This window comes from Eretmochelys imbricata, chromosome 6, assembly GCF_965152235.1.
Source record: "Eretmochelys imbricata isolate rEreImb1 chromosome 6, rEreImb1.hap1, whole genome shotgun sequence".
Lineage (NCBI taxonomy): Eukaryota > Metazoa > Chordata > Testudines > Cheloniidae > Eretmochelys > Eretmochelys imbricata.
In genome coordinates this window covers 106,824,575-106,845,659 of record NC_135577.1, presented here as the reverse complement: position 1 = coordinate 106,845,659, position 21,085 = coordinate 106,824,575, and the positions used below count along the sequence as shown (strand labels likewise).

Below are 21,085 nucleotides of genomic sequence, written 5' to 3'. Positions count from 1 at the left end.
TGGCAGTCCTGACTTGCAACTTTTCTACCACTTTTTTTTTTCTTTGGCACGCATCCTTTGATTTGGGAGTCAGCCCTTGTTGCCCCTGTCATTTCCTTTCCTTGGCCACCGACACCAACAGAGAGCCCAGGGAGAGGGAAGATGAGAGTTGAGATATTTAAATCCCTTGGATGGGACATAATATTTACATTAGGCCCTTTTTGACATGGCAGGAAGGGACGAAGGGGTCCATGATTGCCAGATACTCTTAATGAGCTCCATGATTGTTCAGGATGTGGGAGGGGGCTCCAGGGCAGGGGTGCGGGGGAGGGGGGGAAGAGAGCTCCAGCTCGGGGGTGCGGGCTCTGGGGTGGGACTGGGGATGAGGAGTTGGGGGTTCAGGAGGGTGCTCCGGGCTGGGACCAAGAGGTTCAGAGGGCAGGAGGAGGGGGATCAGCACTGGGGCAGGGGTGCAAGCTCCAAGCAGCACTTACCTCAAGCAGCTCCCAGAAGCAGCGGCATGTCCCCTCTCTTGTTCCTATGCAGAAGCACAGCCAGGCAGCTCTGTGCATTGCCCTATCTGCAGGTACCACCACTGCAGCTCCTATTGGCCGCAGTTCCCAGCCAATGGGAACTGTGGGGCAGCGCAGCATGCAGAGCCCCTTGGCTGCCCCATGCATAGGAGCCAGAGAGGGGACATGCCACTGCTTCCGGGAGCCGCTTGGAGCGGGGCAAGCCCTGGAACCCACTCCCCGGCAGGAGTTCCGGAGCAGGGCAAGCCCTGGACCCTGCTCCCCAGTGGAAGTTTGAGCACTGGATTAAAACGTCTGGAGGGCCGGATGAGGCCCCTGGGCCATAGTTTGCCCAGCCCCAGTTTAAAGCAATAGATTTGATCCATTAGGTTGGGAGCATTGTTTTAATATACTCAGTTTAGTTGACTTCGGTCTCTTTCAATTACCCTTCCAGAAAAAACAGGTGAAAAATAATCTCTCTTTATATCATTTAGTTTGCTGTTGATGGAGTCCCTTCTCCTGATGCTTGCTTAGTTTTTGCAGGCTAGTGAGGACAGAACAGCTATTATTCAAGACATTTTAAAGGAGCTCTCAGAGTTTTAACTTGCAGATTCTTCCCTTTCATATCTACATCTCATCAATGAAATATGAGGATTATTGATAAGGACATAGAATTTACATAGATAATGGGTTCAACCTTAACTTTGAAATGGGGATTAATTCTAAAAATAGTAGCAATAAATTACAACACAGAGCACTCTTATGCCAAGGGCACAAAAGTTTAGAGAGTCAACTACCTACCACTATACAATGCTTAATACAAAACATGTGAATGAATTCCAGGTATAAGTCTTGGATATTTGATCCATCCACTTGTCCATTCTCACCACAATGAAGAAATGACAGGCTTCTGCCTTCACCTGTGTGACAGGATATACCCGTATGCCCTGCACACTAGTGTAATAGTTTTTGTACAACGCATGTCTTGTGAGATATCATTTAAAAATTCATAATTTGCTGATTAATAATATGGCAAAATGCGTGTAGCAGTGTTATAGCTGAAGTTATGAATGTAAGCTAAAATCAGGTCTACAAGTATTTTTTCCAGATAAGTCTGGGGAAGGCTAAACCAGTTGCTCAGGGACAAGCTGATGCCTCAGCCAGGTGTAAACAAGGCCAGTGGGCCACTACTTGCTAAATGGCCGTTCTTTGGCAGGACAGACAGCATGGGTGAAAAATCCACATTTTAGCAAAGAAACATCATGGAGTTTCCTTTCACACAGACTGCTTGTCACCTTGCTCCCAGCTGGAAATTCTTCTCAAAGGGGGACAAGACTGTAAAAATAAGGGGCAGACACCCCAAGACACCCCCATTGCATTTACAGCACCTGAAGAGACAAGGGAAGCAGCCGTTGGATGCTGAGGGAGGGGTCCTGACCTAAAGCGCATGTGGTCAGAAAATTGCTTTGAATCTAATATAGTTTGTTAAGGTAGGCACCAGTAAAGTGTTTTATTTTTTCTTGTAACCATTTCTGACTTTTATGCCTCGCTACTTGTACTCTCAAAATCTCTTTTTGCAATTAATAAACTAGTTGTATTGTTTTATCTAATCCAGTGTGCTCAAGTATCTGGGTAACTCCATTTGGGATAACAAGTTGTTTGCATATTATTCCCTTAAAGGAATAACAGATTCAGTATATTCGTACTGGCCAGGAGAGGGCTGGGAAGTATAGGACGTACATTTCTGGGGGGAAATATGGTAATTTTTAAGGCTGATAAGAGCCAAGGTGTGGCTAGCTGGCTGCAGCATACACAAACATAGCTGGGAGTGACACATGCCAAAAGCTGTTTGTGAGCAGTTCAGATTGGAGGCTACAGAAGCAAGGCACTGTAAAGGGAACCCCATGTTACAGGGCAGGGGTGACACAGCTACTCATTAGTCTGGATTGTACCCTGGTATGTCGCAACCTGTCACTGACTGGCTTTGTTCATTGTTCATTCCCCATAACCTTCTGCTAACCCTATCCATCTCACTGTAATTTTCTGAGGACTATATGCACCCAAATCAGAGTACAGAATTTGGTCCAAACTTACCACAGATGTGCAAGGATGGACCTGGTCTACTTAACAGTGGAAACATTTACAAGATGAGTTTCTAGCCATACACACTAGGTCACATCCATATTGTCTACCTAGCCAGTTTGAGAAGAGAATATGAAAAATTCTGTCCTTTCTATCTTCTGTCTTCAACATAAGAGGTAGAGGAATGAGGGAGGGAATGCAAAGAAAAGGACATTTGACCAATCCTACTATGGGTGCCTGGGTTAGAACCTATTCATGTCCATCCCTGGAATAGGAGGTTCCCAGCAGTCTTACTTTCTGATGCAACCAACTTGTCAAAATTCCTAATGGAGATTCTGTTCTCCTTGTGTCAACAATTAGTTTAACCAATTTCCTTTCTCAGTCAAAGTTCCCTGTTGTAAGTAGGCAATTACTCACTCTCTAGTCATTGAAACAGTAGGAGGTCCCCTTGCTACTAGAGCTTTTGATCCTTATTTAGCTGTTTGTGTACAAGACTGATCTTCTGTTGGACATTTTGAGCAGTGTCCCCCTAGGTTCCTCTCAAGAAGTCTGAAAGTTAGGCTTTGTCTACACTGGAACCTGATTGACACAACTTTTGTCCTGCAAAGGTATGAAAAAACACCCCTCGGAACAATGAAAGTTTTGCTGACGAAAAGCCCAGTGCAAACAGCGCTTTGCCAGCAGAAGCAGCTACTGCTGCTTGTTGGGGGTGGAAGTTTTTTTTGTCAGCGGCAGAGTTCTCTCCTGCTGACAAACAGCGGCTACACGGCGCACCTTTTAGTGGCAGAGCTGTGTTGCTCAAAGGTACGTAGTGTAGACCTAGCCTTATAGATAAAGCTTTTAATTTTAAAAAGTTGAATGCTCTCCAGTCCTAACCACTTCTCCAGACTGACTGATGACCTGAGGAGGTTACCCAGCCTTTCAGACTAGCTTCCACAATAAAGAAATTTTCAATGGAATTTGAGATGAGACACAACATAATACCTTTGTCCGCCCACCAATCTAGATGCTAGAGAACTGATGAGATAATCAGGGGTATGTAATCTAGACATTCTTTCTCTCAGGAACCAGCACAGAGAATCTCTGAAACACTCATGAGAAACCATAATCAGGTCAATACTCTAGAAACAAAACCATCATTCCTAGCAAGTGAAGAAATTCTCTGGCAGTTAAACACGATATTGAAATGGCACTCTGTATCTTGACATAAGTCTCCCAAAAGCAACAGCTTCCTCAGTAGTACCTTCATTCACAACTGGATGACCCTTTAAAACAATAATGGTATCCTTTCAATTTTGTCCATGACTGTGTCCCGAAGAGCCCCTCCGTGCCCACTGGCAAAGGGTTCACTGCCATGTAATAGCAACTTCTATCAACCTGACAAACTCACTACACCTAACACATTGTTATCATGCCATTTATAAAGAATGTCATGTAAGATATCAAATGAAAGCCAGTGACACACCGGTCATTAATATCGTTCTGAAATGTAGGTATTTAGCACTGTAGAAGGAATTATGGATTCATAGTGATATTATGCTTTAAAGTAACTAAACAAAGGGAGAAACAGGTTTTCTTCCAGACAAGAGGGATGACAGTTATCTCCTTGTCTCTAATGTAAATTTAGCATGGTGATGCCAAAGACAATGGACAGTTCATTTGTATTGGAGTGAAACAGGAGGAGAAAATTAACATGAGGATGTGAAATCAGGATGGGAAGACACTGGAGTCTGAACCCCAAGGGGTCACGTTCACTGTGGTGACAAAGACAATAAGCCTGGGGAATATAAGGAGAAGCAAAAAGACATTTTGGTTATCCATTATGGAGGGAACAAAGAGGTACTGCTCTTTGCATTCCATAAACAGTGGATCCCAGGCTGAGTTGTTGATGCTAAGAAGTGGTTGAATGTGAGAGAACTTCCTTGGACGAGGATTGTAACCTGTTAAGATTTAGTCACTAGAAAGCGTGATTATATTTTTGTTTTGTTTGTAGCCATTTTTCTGTTTCTATTATCTCTGCTTAATATCAAACTTATTATTGTTTTATTATAAATTCATCTCTGGGCCAGTATATTAAAGCGAGGTGAGCATCACCGGCTGAGCCAACAGGCTGCATATTCTGTCTCTTTGGAGACAGATTTGGTATTTCTGTGGGCATCCAATGACAGGAGCTGGATGCTGCAGAGACACTCTTCACACCCAGGGTTAACCTGTAAGGTAAAGTTAGGACTGTCGGTCCTAAGAAGTTTGTGGCTAACAGACTTGGTAAAGAGCTGTCATAACACCAGCAAAATTCTCTTTTGCTACGGCAGTGGGGTTACAGGGTGACTTGAAGTTTTCTCGGGGAATCCAGAACTGCACAATGACAAAACTGTACTGCTGTAGAGAGAGCGCTGTAGATTTTCTGGCAGATTCTAAGCATGTTCTGTGAACTGCAGCGATTAAAAGTTGTTTTTTTCTGATTTTGTGCTGTGCTGTCTTAATCATACTTTTTAGTTACTGCATTTGATGCATTTTTGTCATTTTAAATTATCTACAGAACCACCCACAATGAAAATGTTAGTTAATAAGACCAAAGAGTTTTTTGTAGGGGCTTCTGTAACTGTTTGTTGGAACAGATGAGGATTGCCTTAGAAAAACAGGAGGAAGAAATACAGACTTGGAATTAGATAAAGCAATTATTTTAATATTTAACTTACAGGGGCACTAAGAAGTCCCAGTCAGGAACAAGACACCATTTTGCTAGGTGCTATACAAATGTGTTAGACAGTCCCTGCCCTAAAGAGCTTATAGCATAAAGTACATACATGAGATGGGAAGAGGATACAATCAAATATATATAGTTTTATACCCATTTACATTTCCAAATTTTTTCAAATAAAGTATAATTACTTCCATTTTCCAAGAAAGCCTGTTCCTTGGGGAAACAAAATTACCCTTGTATGAATTACCATTATCTTTTTGAAATATAAGGTCTCCTCCAACCACAGTGACTGCCCTAACCAGGCAGCTATTCTAAGTGGGACATTCTGTCTCTCCTGGAGCGAGCGAGAGAGAGAATACCTGGGTTCCAGTTTCTGCGCCATTGAAAATTTAACTACAATATTTAATGGTATGCCTGGTTCAGACATTTTTACCAGTGTTGTCTCCTATATAGAGCTAGGTGAATTTTTTTTTTTTTTTGGGGGGGGGGGGGGAACAAAACTTTTTCACTGAAGAATGCTGATTCGGGTTGACTGAAAATATTTTGTGTATTCGTGTTGATTTTGAAAAACTGTTTTAGTTGAAAAGAAAATTGGAAATGTCAAAACAGTTCATTTTGATAGAAAACATTTTGATTTTTTGGGCTACATTCACAAGGGTATTTAGGCACCATTCACAGAACCACATCTGTGATGCCGGTCTAGTATAGCATTGCTAACACTGGTGGAGCTGATCAGTGGTGAATTACAGGTCCTATATATATATATATATATATATTTTAAGTGTAGATAAGGCCTGGGAAGTAGCGGGATCAAAGTTTACCTAACCATCCAGGCCAACAGTCCATTGACATACTTGCTTCATGGCAAAAAAACACTCTTATTTGTGCTGTCTTAATTTAATTTCACTGCAGTGCACATGAACAGTTATCTGAAAATTCTATTCCTCATTGCAAAAAAGGACAATTTTAAATATGTCAGCCATTTCCTGTCATGACTACAGAACAGAATTTTCTCTTAACCTTACAGGGCAATATTTAATGTGGTAGAAAATACTAAAAACTGTATCATGAAGTTCAGTTTACTGCTGTGCTACATACAAGACTCATGTATAGCCTTGTATTGAAGGGGGGGGATTTTAATTAAATATCCATTTGTTTTTAGGACTTTGCTGTTGAACAAAAGAATGTGGCGGTGGATCTACTGGGTGTCTCTGCAAGATGAGGATACAATTTTTGTTCCTGCAGAGTTTTCATATCATACTATAAAGTTATTAAAATATTTAAAAGTTCTTGTATTCCCTCAACAGATGTGCAGAACTCTCATTAATGTAAACAGGAGTATGTGAATATATCCAGACCAGAATGCATTCTTGGATCTTTGTGGTTCTGAACGCCGTGTAAAGGAAGTTTTACTCTTCAGGGTGAATTCCACTGAATGACACAGAATGCCTGATTTTCAGAACTGCTGAGCTCCCAGCACTTCATTTTAAGTCAATAGCAGCCGCAGATGCTCAACACTTCTGAAAAATCAAAAGCAGAATTCCTTGAAAGACCCTCTATTCCTGCAAGAATGATATAAGATGTCAGGACTGCCATCTGATAAATCAGAAGGAGTAGGCCAATACCTCTGGATTTTAATTTTGGAAGAGGTGATAAAAGGAGAATGGGAAACGCCGTAACAGGAACTGGAGAATACATAAATAGGGTATGGATTTGCATGTTACAGCAAAGTAACTAGATAATTTTACCCATATAACCTTGGTTCAAGTTCCTTCTCCAGAATGGGGATTCAAACCTGGGTTCCCCATATGCCAGATAATTGCCCTAATCACTGAGTTATGGGCATAAAAGGAAGTTTTCATAGCACCGCCACCAGCATTTGTTTTGTTAATGAGGCCTTAAATCCCCCTTTGTGTCTAGATTTCTATGGCTTTTATTGAAAAGTAAAAAATGTCTGAAATCAAAACAAGAATGTTTTGTTCGACCCAAAATGAAATTGTCAGAGTTTTTCATTTGCTTAAGATTCTGAAAATTTTCAGTTGACCTGAAATAATTTGTATTCCACATTTTTCAGAACTGCCAGTGAACCAGTTAATTTACACAACTCTTCTGCTCTATACCTGAACTTAGCCTACATTGTAATTTCTATCACTGGTACTACCAGGGGGTGTTGGTGATAAATTATGGTTCTCATTCTTGCCAGTGTAGAGTCCTCCTTAAAGTTCAGAAGGACACAATTTTTTATGACAGAGTGGTAGGCATGCTGTATTAAGAAAAGGTCCTTTTATTTTATATTGATTTTTCTGCTTTCAGGCAGGGATTTGGTTTTACTGGTAAAACTACTTTTGTTGGGGTTTAGCATGGGCAGGAGCTAAAAGTTTGCTGGAGGCAGACTGTTGCTTTGAAGCACATCTAGCATTCCACTCCTCTACCTGCAGAGAGATAGGAGAGTACCTTTTGTTTTTCAAGACATAGATCATGCATTCCTTGTGGTATAAAGCAATTTCTTTTAATATTCTGCACTGCAATTCATTAATTCCCAAAGCTGCATGTTGTAGTATGCTCTCTGAACAAAGCTAAGTACTTTCCCTTCCAGGGCTGTTTTGTCTTCTAAATGTATCCTTCCTGGATGTGTCTCGCATTATTGTGTATGCACTGGTTCTATTTAATGAACATATTAATCCCTAGTTCTTTTGCTTAGTTTGTAATTGTAGCATTTATCCCCATTTTAAAAATTCTGGATATGGATTATTATTGTGCAACTTCTGTCCAGTCTGGAGTGGATGGAAAAATGGAATAAAGTTATGAGTTAAATAAAATACATATTTTATTTTTGCTTCTACTGTACTTCAGCACTGTCTTAGTGTATTCTCGCTACTTTTTCTTCTAGCATTACTTACAAAAAATCTGTTACAACACCTGAGGTCTGCAGAACTGGAATTGCTGACTTCCCAAGGTAGAGAGAGGACAAAAATATGAAAGGCGGAGCCTTTTCCATCAAAGACCACCTACTCCAAAATTCTCTTCCCTTCTCTATATATGCCAGAGTCCACCTGGAGCACCCATTAGAGTGCTCAAGACTTGCATAGTATCTTCCACAATTTCCTGGAAGGTTAAGGCAAAAATTCAGGGCTTTTTGTTTCACTTTCTAGTAGCTTTGGAATTTGTGGAACTTATTATCCATTTTGAAAATACTTACATTATTTTTTGTATGTTGCCCATAAGCCTTAATGTGTTGGATTCATAAAAAGTTTAAACATTTGGGTTGATGAACTGCATGGGTATCCGATGAAGTGAGCTGTAGCTCACGAAAGCTTATGCTCAAATAAATTGGTTAGTCTCTAAGGTGCCACAAGTACTCCTTTTCTTTTTGCAAATACAAACTAACACGGCTGTTACTCTGAAACCTGCATGGGTATGAATTATTTCCTTGTGAAAGGACAGTTCCTGGTGAAGGCAGGGTAATAAATGGGCAACAATGAAAGAGCACAATTGTGGTCACATAGCTGGTGACATCAAACTTAACACGTTGTAAAGTGAACAGAGAAAACCCTCAGCTGTTCAGTGACATCCGATGAAAGTTTTTGTTTCTTCTGAAGGGACATCAGCGTACCTCACATCCTGGTATAGCTCAGTTTAGTTCACAGTGAAGATGCAACTCCTTTTTAGCACCTCTCATCAGGCAAAATAAATAAATACATGGTCATAGTGGTGGCATTTTGCAATAAACCAAAGGACAAAAATGTCTGAGAGACAAGGTGGTCCAGAGGCAGCAGAGCCAGCCAGGGATTCCTCCACAGATGGCTAGTTAATCTGTCCCTTTGAGGGCCACAGCCATTGAAAGGAACCATAACAGATTGAAGAATCAGCCAAAATCGTTACATGGGAATAGCAGGCCCCTATATACAGCGCCACGAGGGGGCATCTTCAAGGGACAACAGAGCCGACCCGATGGATACCACTGAGGGAAAATCTTTCCAGCGGCAGTGCACATGGCACGCACACACCTACACTGTAATGGACATGAGCAAACACTCAAAGAAGAGTTAAGGGGTTCTGCCCACACTGCAAAAAAAACAAATACTGTGCCAATGGAATACAACCTCTGGCAAAAGCAAAACTTAAATGTCATGGTTACTAACCTAGCATTATACATGTACAGTGTGGTCAAATCATATTTTAAGACAACCATGCCAGTAACTGAAACTCAGTGTTAAGTTATAGTGGGGACCAAGGCCTTAATTTCACACTAGCCCAACCATCCTTCCACTTTTTTTTAAGTGGTAATGGCCAAGAAACAGTTACTGGTTACGGAATGATCCAAAAGCTGTTCATCTCCTACCATGTCCTAATCGCAAGTTATAAACTCGAAAAAGCAAAATCTTCTTCAATTTAATCTACTGCTACAATGGATAAAAATCTAGAAACATGCTACATTAAATTGCTAAGGGAGGTAAGGTATCCAGCAAAGGTCTTCAGAATAAAAAAATATAATAGGGTCTCTCAATTAGAGAAGTGGCACTCTGAGCCTATGTGCTGGCATGCCTACAGTTTTTTTAAATGTCTGGCAGGATGTTTTACAAACTAAACTCAGCAAGCTTACAATTCTACCAGAAGGTGCTTCAGATGGTTTTGCTAATAATTTTGATCAGCTAAAATGGGGCGGGGCGGTGGGGGGGGGAACATTTCATTTATTTGGCTTTTCAAAAAAACTGTCAAATCTAAGCAGGACCATTAACTGCCCCCTCCTGAATACCCCCTCCACCCAAGATAAAAACACCTTTTTTTTTTCCTGGCCTCAAAAGTAGTTTGTAAAATCAGCCTTTGTTTCCAAAACTAAGTTTGGTCATTCTTTGTGCATTTCCCTCACTAGAAGGAAGTACATGATTCTTCAGAAAATTCATTGAAAGCTGGCATTGCTTCCACTGCAAACATGTAAGTGCTAACCACCATATATTGGCTTTTGTTTTAATAGCCTTTTAACCAACTTTGTTAATGGACTGAATGCAATTTAGATATGGAACTTGGCTAAAACGTAGCTTCAATTGGCTATTAAAATTTAAGAGCCAACTAAGATAGCTAATTACAAAAAAAAGCTCCAGTGATAATGCTAAGCAGAATTAGTAATAGCAAATGACAGTCTGTCTAGTCTTATTCCCAAAGGGAAAGAAACTCTTAACTGAGAAGTCAACCAGACAATGTGCAGAAAACCTAATTGCATTACTGGTATTATGGCATCCCAAATCTGGCAGCTCACTAGGACAAAACAGTGAATAAAGTCTGTCAAACTCTACTCACGAAAGCAACTGACTCTTTTTTTACATATCAGCAGATTCCAGGAACGATTTCATTCTGGGATGTCGGACCTTACTGGGAAATATTCCTGTAAAACAGCCAGGAAAAGGTAAGACCATCAAGCTAGCACAATCTAAAAAAATCCTGCACCCAAATTAGATTCTCCCTCCAGATATTTTACATTACAAAAAAAAAAAACCCCAACGATCTGTCTGCTAAATGTTCAGCACTAAAAGAAGAGTTCTCCGCTTCATTATCGATATCCTCATTACACCATCAGCTGAAGAGCAGACTAGTTCTCCCGTGAAGATTTATCATGTATGGTGGCCACTTTGAAACGTAGGTAGTGGAGTCTTTAACATTCCCTACTCAAGTGTCTCCCTGCTGTGCCTGTAAATGTCAGTCCAGTTTTTTCACGGCTGTGCGCACAGATTAGAAACAGCAGGAGAGCTTGGGAGTATGACTACAATGCCAGTAAGGACACTTGTCTTCATGGCATTGCTCAAGTGATTCTTGGAATGTAGGACCCTGCTGTTTTCTAATATTTACACACAACTGGAGTCATCAAGAGCAGTTAAATGCAGTCTAAAGGCAGCTTGCTTCCTTTATGTTACCGGTTTTACACTCAAATGGGATGTCAACAAAAACTACCACCCCACTCCTTCAACTAAGTGGTATATTTTCCCCACCTTTTTGCCATCCAAGTGTAACTATCACACTATTTCATCACAATCTTCCACTTAGCTTTCCACTGCTGTTGCCCACACTTTAAGCATCATGTAAATTCATATGGAGCACCTAGGGAGATTCTTGACCTCTGGTCGTGCTTTTGCAATCTAGCTTTTTTGTGACCAAACAAGAGCAGAGAGGGCCTAAGAAGTCATTCACCTAGGGTCTGAAGCACCTTCACTTCCTAGAACACTTTGAAATAAACACCTCACCTCAGAGACCATTCTTTTTTGTTATCAAGAAATTAGCACAAACTAAAATATCTTCATAAAATGTCTCTGTGAATGTAAGTTTGGTCTTGGTTATTATCAAATGGAAGCACAGTATTTGACGACTGGGAAGGTATGGAAGAGAGATCTGGCATACCAGTAAAATTCACAGGTGTTTCATTCAATTTTTTAAAATGTTCAATAATCAATAAAGAACACACACATGAATAAAGCTAGCTTTGCACATTCAGATATTATAATTTATATTTGCTTGCCTGTAATATTTCTCTGGCGGGATTTTCGAGTGCTGTGCTTTTAAATTATTACTTTAGCTTTCACTTTAACTTTTGATAGTAAACTTTAATTGGAAAAAATACTGAAATGTAAAGGCTGCCACAGCCTCTTACCTTCACTTCTGGAAAGGTGCTCACTAGACAGACATTGAGGGGTAAAATCTGAGGTAGCCAAAGTATTAACACATGGTGATACTATACTTGGAAATATCTAGCCATGTTCCCATAATTCTATGAACAGTAGAGTCCTAGGAAAGCCTCATGTTTATTTCTTCCCTCACGCATTGATAATGCCAGAAGTGAGAAGGCAGTAGGTGGTCTTCCACTGGTCTATTTAAAAATCTTACAATTTTAAACATTAATTTCCTTGTTTTAGAAGAAAAACTGGTGCATCACCTAATCAAGGAACCCTTTGACCTGTGTGTGTTAACATACCCATTTATTTCAGTGTGTGGGATACCTGGATAACTACTTTATACAAGTATTTAAATCAGCAAGAAAAAATTGGCGATGTACAGTACAGTATTTCATTTGTTCATTACTACTACTTAAGCAGTTTATCACACCACCATTTCCTTCTTGAGAACTATGTCCATGCCAAATTAAGGGGTCTTTTCTGAATTACCTAAATGCAAAAAAGTGTTAGTTTTCAGTATGAAGCATACCCATTTATTCCATTTTTCCAAAAAATGCCTGTTGGGGCTAAGAATTACCATGAGGAAGTTCAGCATAGAAGTAGTGCTTTTTTAAAAAATTGGAATTTCAAATGAGAATGTCATCTCACCTATAAGCAAAGGTAAAGCATCATTCTAATGTGACAAGCATGAGAGCCAAGTTTTTATTGGAAAAAGGTGTCCAAGTAGAGGACAAATTGAATTTTGTACCCTTTCTTGCTTCCCTAGGATATAAAAAGAAAACCTGAGGTGTGTTTGATTCCTGGGGGCAGAAATTCTGGTCTTGCCTACTCACCCTCCTGGAAGATAATGAATAACTGGAGAACTGATACAAAGACAAATAACATTCATATGAAACTTGATTAAGTAAATATCTTATGAAATTTAGACATGTCAAAAAATGGTTTTCAGCAATGCACTACTAACTGAACACAGCTTAGTTGCAAGATGAAACAGCTAACATGATTGCTCAAAACTATGTTCACGCTGTTAAATTTTGTTGTGTACGCCACGCTTGAGAACGAAAGTGATTTTTATTTACTGTTTAAATCTGTTTTGGTTAATGTTTATTTAATTCAAACACTTGAGAAATACCTGAAAAAAAAGAGATGTCTATGCAATGATCAAAAATCCCTTTCCCTCCCCTTCAGTTAATGCTAAGTCTATATTTCATGCCTCCAAAAAGTCTTCATGCAAAAACAAGGAAGACCGGATGTGACATTGCTTTTTTTAAGGTAACAACAAGCAGAAAAAAAATCATTTGTCTACAGTTTCAGGTTTTCTTGCTACATCCTAAAGGAGCAAAAGAGGCACAATTTTCTCTTCAGGTTTCTTCAAAAAGCATAAAAAATATGCAAATATTAAAAACAACCTCACTTCAAAACCTGAAATTTCTGCATTTATGAATAGTATTTTTGTACATGAGTACACAAATACACTTTAATAAAACATTTATTCCGCCAAACAAGGTACAAACTGCAGCACAGCCATTTTTCAAATCCTGTAAAAATAAACATTAAAAAGAGAAGCAAAGATTCCAGCGCTACAGTAGCCAAACAAAGCGAAGCAAAGAAAAAGAGCACATTATTCTACTTCTTCTACTTCTGGACTCTTTGTCTGGTTCTTGTGCCTTTCGGCGAACTCTTCTTCCGTGTTTTCATGGCTTCTGAATCTGTAGTTTTTTAAAATAGAATAAAATTAAAGTAAATTATCTTTACACAGTAAAGATAGCAGGAAAGTTTTATGAGAAGATAGTTTATATTATTAGCATTTTAAAAGCATAATACCTCAGATTAGTTTGTATCTACTCTACAACTAAAGAGGAGCTCCCAATCCGAGGCTGTGGGAATCCTTGATAAGCTCTTTAAAAATACACAATATACAATTAAATACAACTCCCACACTTACTCCCTGACTCCATCAGTTACTTCACAATCCTTCGGTAACAGCGAAGGTAAACATTGCCATCTGAACAGGATTTAAATTTCCTGACAAAATTTTTTAGTTTCATTTTTTCCTTCATAAAAAGCTCAGTCATATATGACAAAACGGGCCAAGATGTTTTCTCAGGCAGAGACTCCAGCTCCTGTTTGAAGTAAAGCAGGAAGCAAACTGGATAACCTGCCTGCCAGGTGTAAAAGGAGCAGAAATTGATGCAGAATCACTTCTGACACCTTTCTTCCTCATGATCTAAGGTCATGCCCACACACTTGTGTGTACCAGTGGTAGTCACATGACAGGAAAATAAAATAGAAGAATGAACATAGGTTACCTTTTTCAAAAACAGAGACCAACCAAAATCTATATTGTTTCAGCTCTTCAGTCTCTACTAATGCCTTATCGAACATGGTCTTGACTTCTTCCCTGGAGCTCCTACAAGAAATGAACTGTATACCTCTGGATCTTTTTAAAAAAGCAGAATTATCCACTTTGTCTCAGTTCCTCTGACTGCTTACTGTTGTGTGTGTGACTAACCTAAGTTGAGCTGGGCTTGTGTTCTTCATTGGAAGTCATTTTAAGAGAATGGCTGATTGCTCACCAGAAGAAGCCAGTGTTACCAAGTAAGGTGGCTTTGTCAGCCCATGAATTAACCAAATGGACTGCCATACTGGATCAGAATAGTGGCCATCTATTTCAGTAGCCCATCTGCTAACTGACAGTATATATTTCTTCCAAACTTTAAAAAATATATCTCATGTAATTGTCGATGTTCTCATTAAAACATGTGTCTAATTTTTTTTTGAAGCCTACAAAGCTCTTAAACTTAATGATAATCTTGTGGCAATGAGTTACACAGGATGAGTGTTCTATTAAAAAAACACTTTTTATCGGTTTATTACCTTTCGGTTTCACTGAGGTTCTTCTTACTCTTGTATTGTGATGAAGGGTAAACAGCAGTGTCTGAGTAACCCACCCCTTCTGGAGGGAAAAATAAACTAATCTTCACCCTTTCAGTGACAGATACTAAAATCCCATACCAGATTTAGCTGAGCCGTTTCCTTAACGTGCAACACTCCATTATTCAATGAGCCCCTTACACAGAAAGAAGGCAGAGAAATGGGATATTTTCTTCTGCTCAAAGGAAGGGCTGGATGGATGGAATGCTGTAAAGAGAATCCATTCATCCATTCACCTGAATATTAGAGAGGGCCTCCCAGCATGAAGCTGTTAAGTGGAAAAATAAACTTTTTGGTTGTGGGGAATACAGGAGTTCTCAAGCTCCCCATTCATGAGTTCATTTCTCAAGGATTTTTAAATCAAGCAAAACAAAGAGGTGGGAAGAAGTTTCTTTGTCATGAAGTCCTAAACACCTATCTTCTAAGAGCCTAAAAGGGGACAGAGGGGAGGGGAACACTATTGACATAAGCGTAAACCTCACTGTCATAACAGATTAAGAAATTTAACATCCAAGGCATCTTGCTGTAATATTGTTGAACAAACTGCAACACTTTTCCTGAAAATACACCATGGGGAAACTCCCTGCATTGACAGTAACGACTCAGTGGTGTAATGAAAGCTGCTCCCAATCAGGGGCAAGGTGTCTAGAAGGTAGATTGAACTGAACAGGCCTGAGACACGCAGTCTTACAAGAGGAGCCATTTTATGTGCAAGAGAAGGCCAGATGTGCATATCACCACACATTCTGTTCTCTCTGACACAGAGGCAGCGGGCACTGAGGGCACCTGGAGTCAAGCAGCAAAGACTGAGGGAGAGCTAAAGCCAAAGCAGCACTGGACCTAAAAACAGCACCAGAACTAGACATATCATTAAGACTGACCAGCTGCAACCAAATTAATAGGGCAGAAGGAATAAAGATCTGTGATAGAGCCCTTTTTCCTTTAAAGAATGGGAGTACAAAAGTTATATGTTCCCCTGAAGCGTTCTCCCCAAAAATTTTCCTGCAAGGAGAGCCTGCACAATTAACATAGGAAGCATTGGAGTGCGATGTTTCTCCAAGATTGTTGAGGCACTGGAAACCTATACAATCAAAGTAGGATCAAGAGACCATATTTAGTCATCTTCTCTTGTGGTCATCTAATGCTTTTCACAAATCATTAAAGGAAAAGGAGGAATTGAATTAAAAAAAAAGAGTGGAAAAATGAATTCCATGATTCCAGGAAGGAAGAAGCAAAGAAAAACTAAAAGGACTGAGGAATAGAGTCTGTTTTTACACACTCTGCTTTTCATTGTTCTTTGCTTCTGTATTTCCTGGTAGAAGACACCATAACACAGGTAGTCTGGAATTTTCACAAGGTGAGGATATCAAGGGAAAAGGAGCAGGACATAAACAATGTATGATTCCATGATCCTATGCTGTACATGCCATAGGACTGAGGTTGGGGTTTCGAGTGTTTTATTACAAAATGAAATAAAAATATTAAGTAGCTTAAATCAAGCTACTTTTACAATTGTAAAGGAAAACCTGTATTTCAATTATTTTGTTGAAGTCATCCCAACAACCAATTCGACATACTCACATACGTCAATAACCATATATAGTATGGTTTTTTTTTTTTTTTAAATCAACCGTTCCATTAGGCAGTGAATTCAATCAGAAAAATTTTATTTAAATATAGTTCTTAATAAAATCTTGAGAAGATTTCATTTCACTGTAAGTGCTTCAGTGGGTCAGTACAGTATCCCGCCCCTCTTCCATCACTAGCAGTACATTTCACTTCCAGGTCCTTAAACCCAGGTTTGGACTGCAAGTACTGCAACACCCACTCAGCATTCTGCAATATATCTAACTATGGTTTAACAAAAGAGAGAACACTATTAATTTATTATTATGAAACAATTCAGCTGAACATAAATTTCTATTACACAAAATATTGACCAATGGAAGATTTTCCCCAGAAGTTTTGCACTTGGTTACAGGATCAGATCATATGCAAAATGCTACCCTTATTAATTTTGAATAGAAGGTAAATACAAAACGGTTTCCACATTTTATTAGGTCCAACAAGAGCTAGCTCTGTTCTCTGTTCTAAATTAAACTGAATTAAGCCATTAGTGTCTCAGAGAGCTCTTAGAATAAGGGGACTGATAGAAAACCTATTTTCCCAAACATACAGAGTAAAAAGACTCCTATATTTCATATACTGGAAATAACTATTGTCTAATTTTTTCCTATAACAGTATATTAAAACCAGTTTTCAATAAATATATTTACCACTTTTAAAAATGTGTAGGGAAGACATTAACCAGGACAAACTACAAAGAAGTGTTGAGTTTTATACTGACTCAAGTGAGTTAAACAACCTTCCTCCACTTACAAGGGTCTTTAACGTAAGACACCTCTTACACCAGGGGCTTTTTTCTCTATTCGAACCACTCTTTAAACTCCTCAGATAAATTCAGGTCAGGTCATAAAAAGAAAGACAATTGCTTCCTATCACATTTAAATACAGTTGGTGCAGAATACGGCAGACAGTTTGTTAGAAACTATTTCTTGCAGTGAGCACAATATTTCTGTGCTCTGCAACTTGCACTGGCTTTCTATTAATTTCCAAATGTAATTAGAATGTGCTGGTTTTAACCTACAAAGCCAGATCATTTGAGGCACTACAGACTACAACCCCACAGGTTTAACAGGTTTAACTGTGAGGATGCTGGAGATGGAGCATTCTGAGTTAAAATCCCTTGACTGTAAACTTTGCTTCCTGCTTCATTTTGCCAAAAACAAAATTGATTATCAGGCCATGCTGCAAGGCCCTTTTGTTCTCAAAGCCTTTTTGAGGAGAGCGAAGGTAAGGACAAAATGGATGCTGGGGAGCTCAATCTTTTGGACAACAGTCATAGAAACTGCTATACTGATCAGGACAATGGAATGTCTACTACTCCTGTATCCTGTCTCTGACAGTGACCAATACCAAGTGTTTCAAAGGAAGCAGCAAGAAACCCAGTAAAACATAATTATGGAAAAAACTTGTCCTTTTAAGGAATTTCTTCCCACAGCCCATGAGTTAACAGTTGGAACATGCCCTGATATAGATTTATATTGCTATTTTTCAAAAAGAAAGCAAGTAGAGCCAAAGACAGACCCAAGAGAGAAGAGGATCACATGATCTGCCTTCCACAGTACCTTGTGGGTCACCAATAGTCTCCAAAATCCATGTCCATATTACTTAATGTTGGATAAGTGTAAGTCTTGGCTGAATGAAGAAAAACTCACCTAAAGAGCCGTAAAACAATAATCTAGTACCTATTTTATGTAGAGCTATGCTCCACAAAGAAACCAAAAGCTAAGTTCCTTTTAATTGAAAGAGGCAGTTGAAAATGCTAAGAATTTTTTTAGCTTCTCCACAATGGCCTTGTCTTCCTTGAGTGCACTTTTAGCACCTCAATCATTCAAGTGGCCCCACTGACTGCACTTTAAAAAAATTTTGCTGTTAGTTTTTTGACTTTTGCAGGTTGCTCTTCAAATTCTTTTTTGGCCTGTTTAATTATACTTTTATGCTCGACTTGCCAGAGTTTACGTTCCTTTCTATTTTCCTCAGTAGGATATGACTTCCAATTTTTAAAGGATGTCTTTTTGCCTCTAATTGCCTCTTTTACTCTCTTTAGTCATGGTGGCACTTTCTGGGTGCTCCTACTATGTTTCTAATTTGGGTATTCATTTAATTTGAGCCTCTATTATGGTGTTTTTAAAAAGTTTACATGCAGCTTGCAGCCATTTCACTTGTGACAACCTTTTAATTTCCATTTAACTAGTTCCCTCATTTTCGTGTAGTTCCTCTTTCTGAAGTTAAATGCCATTGTGGTGGGCTTCTTTGGTACTTTCACTCCCACAAGGATATTAAATTTAATTACATTAGGGTCACTATTACTGAGCAGTTCAGCTATAGTCACATCTTGGACGAGATCCTGTGCTGCACTTCGGACTAAATCAAATAATTGCCTCTCCTCTTTTGGGTACCAGGACTAGCTACTCCAAGAAGCAGTCATTAATGTGGTCTAGAACCTTTAACTCTGCATCCCTTCCTGAGGTGACATGTAGCCAGTCAATATGGAGACAATATAAATCCACGATTATTATTGAGTTCTCTCTCCTTACAACCTTTCTAATCTCCTGGAACATTTCACAATCACCATTATCATCCTGGGTCAGGTGGGGTTGGTAGTATATTCCTACTGTTATACTCTTATTATTTAAGGATGGAATTTTTATCTAGAGAGATTGTGGTACTATTTGATTTATGTAAGGATTTTTCCTCTGTTTGACTCTATGCTTTTCTTCATAGATAGTGGCACTCCCCGACCACCATAACCTACTCTGTCATTCCAATGTATTTTGTACCCTGCTATTACCATGTCCCATTGATTATCATCATTCCACCAAGTTTCTGTGATGTCTATTAGATCAATATCCTCATTTAATAGCAGGCACTTAAGTTTGCCTAACATTATTTAGACTTCTAGCATTTGTATATAAGCATTTATTACATTTGTCACTTTTGAAACTGAATGGGACTCTTTCATTTGACTGTTTCTTCAGTTCCTTCCTGTACTTTATAAACTTCTACCCTCTCCTCTTTACTAGGATACAGAAAATCCCCATTAATAGAGCCTCTGTTATAATACATGTGCTCCTCCGCAACTATCAGCTTCCCCCTGCCCTTAGTTAAAAAACCTCCTCTACGACCTTTTACATTCTACATGCCAGCAATCTGGTTCTGTTTCGGTTTAGGTGGAGCCTGTCCTTCCTGTATAGTCTCCTCCTTTCCCAAAAGGTTCCCGACCACCTAATAAACCTAAACACTCATCCCTACATCGTCTCATCCATGCATTGAGACCCTGCAGTTCTGCCTGTCTAACCAGCCCTGCGCATGGAACTAGAAGCAGCCATGAAGGTCCTGGGCTTTAATGTCTTACTTAGCAGCCTAAATTTGGCCTCCAGGACCTCTCCCCTACCTTTCCCTATGACATTGGTACCTACATGTACCACGACGACCAGTTCCTTCCCAGCACTGCACATAAGCCTGTCTAGATGTCTCGAGAGATTTGCAACATTCACACGTGGCAGGCAATTCACCATGCGCTTCTCCTGGTCATCACAAACTCAACTATCTATATTTCTAATGATCCAATCTCCCATTACTATTATCTGTCTCTTCCTAATAACTGGGATTCCTTATCCAGAGAGGAGTCCTCAGTGAAAAAGGACAGCATGACTTCATCTGGAAGGAGGGTCTCAATTATGGGATAGTTTCCCTTTGCTCTAGTTTGATGTTCTCCTTCCCCAAGACTTTCATCCTCCTCAACAACACAGAGGTTGTCAGATTAGGGGTGTACGACAAGTCTCATATGTACCTCTGTCTCCCTTAGCTCTTCCAGTTCAGCCACTCTGGTCTCCAGAGCCCGTACTTGGTCTCTGAGGGCCATAAGCGCCCTGCACCGAATGCACACATATGCCAACTGCCTACAAAAGAGGTAATCATACATGCTGCATTCAGTGCAATGAACTGGATACCCCCACTCTGCTGCTGTACTTCTACATGCATTCTTTACACTTCTGCAGCTTTTTGGTTTGTTTTTCTTGGGGTTTTTGGGAGGGGAGGGGGCATTTATTGCCTAAATTCAGAGATTGTTAATCAGGTGTCATCTGGTTCTCCTACTCCCTCTCTAAAACCCCCTCACAAAACTCCTAGTAACTGCTCATGTGCCGTTAACTGCTCCCGTTGCTTAGGAGCTGTTTTTTTAAACCCCTTGTAGTCCAAGTAGCTCTGCCCCCTGATTAATGGATCCTGAAGCGCTAAGGGATCAAAGACTCATTTAGACGCTCTCAGCCTTGCCTAGCAGGCTGTTAGGCTCAGCAAATGGCCCCCCAAAACAGACCACACTCTACACTTTAATCAAGCAGCAAGCACAAAAACAAACAACAAACTCACTCCAAGGGTCACATATTTGCTCCTCCTTCCCCTGGAGAACTCTCTCACAAAACCCCCCCATTAGCTGCTCCTGTTCGTTAGCTCCTCTAGTTGCTTAGGAGCTGACTTTTTAAACCCCCATTCTCCCTGAGTAGCCCCACCCCTATGTAACAGTTAACGGCTCCTAAAGGGATTAGAGAATTTGTCCTCTGGCAGGTAAGCTGTCTCACTGTCCTGGA

At 39.8% G+C, this 21,085-nt stretch overlaps 1 protein-coding gene across 6 annotated transcripts in view; it reads right to left on the bottom strand.

Annotated features, from left to right (window-relative positions):
* Positions 1–12,627: 12,627 nt before the first annotated feature.
* VRK1 (VRK serine/threonine kinase 1) overlaps positions 12,628–21,085 on the bottom strand; it is a 50,801-nt gene continuing 42,343 nt past the window's right edge. For 4 of the 6 annotated variants that reach the window (XM_077819340.1, XM_077819342.1, XM_077819339.1 and 1 more), the window contains 2 exons: positions 14,249–14,349; positions 12,628–13,648 (listed from right to left, as the gene is read on the bottom strand). In XM_077819340.1, coding sequence (XP_077675466.1) covers positions 13,575–13,648; positions 14,249–14,349 — 175 coding nt within the window. In that variant the 3' untranslated portion in view covers positions 12,628–13,574. The remainder of the gene's footprint in view (positions 13,649–14,248; positions 14,350–21,085) is intronic. The other 2 variants (XM_077819343.1, XM_077819344.1) reach the window with 1 other exon arrangement.